This window comes from Helianthus annuus, chromosome 17, assembly GCF_002127325.2.
Source record: "Helianthus annuus cultivar XRQ/B chromosome 17, HanXRQr2.0-SUNRISE, whole genome shotgun sequence".
NCBI classification, from domain to species: domain Eukaryota; kingdom Viridiplantae; phylum Streptophyta; class Magnoliopsida; order Asterales; family Asteraceae; genus Helianthus; species Helianthus annuus.
In genome coordinates, this window is record NC_035449.2 from 161027818 (window position 1) to 161029277 (window position 1460).

Genomic DNA, 1460 nt, shown 5'->3' on the forward strand with positions numbered 1-1460 from the left:
GGCTAAGGTAGACAAGTGTGAGTTTTGTCGAGGGGGTCACAATACGAATGCGTGTCCATTACTTGTTGGTGAGGAGCAGGTCGATTTTGTAGGAGGAGGGTTTGGTAGAGGTCAATCTAGCAGTTTTGGTAATAATAATTTTGGGTCGGGTTGGCGAAATAATAATAATAACTTTAATAATAACACTTTTCGCTCAAATGGACCCCCTGGCTTTCAAATGGCTCAAAACCCAAATAGGGGCAGAAAATTCACTCTTTGGTGGGGGTTCAGGTGGGCAGTTCAACAAAGGGTTCAATGGGCAGGTCAAGGATGGGGGGTCAAGTAACCAAGGTCAAACAGGTCAAGGTTCAAGCTATGATCTAGGGGGTAGTTTAGAAAGGATGGAGTCCATGATGAGTCAACTAATTGTTAGGGACCAAACCACTCAAAAGACCCTTAGTGAACACGATCTCATGCTTAAGAACCACCAAGCCTCCTTCCAAGACCTTCAATGAGTCGTAGGGGATATGTCTAGAAAATTAGCGGAGAAGTTACCCGGTCAGTTTGCTGGTAACACCCAACCCAATCCCAATGCCCATGCTAAAGCCATTACCACTCGCAGTGGCAAGACCGTAGGAAACCCTAGAGTCGAGGAGAGAGTAGTTGATGAAGAGGGAGATGTGATTGATGAGGAGATCGAAATGGAGGCTCCTGGCAAAGTGCAAAAGAGGCTAAGCCCAGCAAGTACCGCACAGCCCGGTGAGTCTCAAAGTGAGAAGAAAGTTGAGAAAACCCCTATAGATGTTAGACCTTCACCTTTAGTGAACCATGCGTACGTTCCGTTTCCCTCACGCCTTAAGAACCGAAAATACTCAAGGGAATACGGACAATTTCTAGACATCTTCAAGCAATTGAAGATTAATCATCCGTTTATAGAGGCACTTCAATCGATGCCTAAGTACGTGAAGTTCTTGAAAGATCTCCTTAGGAACAAAGAGAAGTTAGGAGAGTTGTCTAACGTCCCATTGAATGGGGGATGTTCCGCCGTGGTGTTAAATAAGCTTCCCGAAAAGCTTACCGATCCCGGTATTTTTACCATTCCTTGTCTATTCGGTAGCAACACCAACACTAGAGCTTTGGCCGATTTAGGTGCTAGCATCAACTTGATGCCCTTTTCTCTTTATGAGAAGCTAGACCTAGGAGAGTGATGTGTGTAAAATGCAACATATAAATTACATCAAATAAGGCATAAAATTAACCCTTTTTAAGTACTAATGTTGGAAAAAGAGTGTTTTTGTCTTCCTTTTGTATTTTCAGGATGAAATGAGCTCAAATTCACAAAAGAAGCAAAAAGACAGCTAATTCTAACATAAATACAAGAAAAGGAACAAAAGTAGATTGCCCGAACCCTCAACGGCATCCTCCCAAGCAAAGAAAGGAAAACAGAAGCCTGAACACGCCCCGTGCTCAGCCAGCACGGG

The 1460-nt window shown here is 43.8% G+C and overlaps 1 protein-coding gene across 1 annotated transcript; it reads left to right on the plus strand.

The window, feature by feature from the left end:
* Positions 1-506: 506 nt before the first annotated feature.
* Positions 507-1187, plus strand: LOC110925052. The gene has a single exon (XM_022169023.1). It carries the CDS (start codon positions 507-509, stop codon positions 1185-1187), a length of 681 nt encoding a protein of 226 aa, XP_022024715.1.
* The last annotated feature ends 273 nt before the right edge of the window (positions 1188-1460 follow it).

Excerpts from the sequence above, each read along its gene's own strand:
- LOC110925052 (XM_022169023.1), top strand. The coding sequence starts at position 507 with ATGTCTAGAAAATTAGCGGAGAAGTTACCCGGTCAGTTTGCTGGTAAC.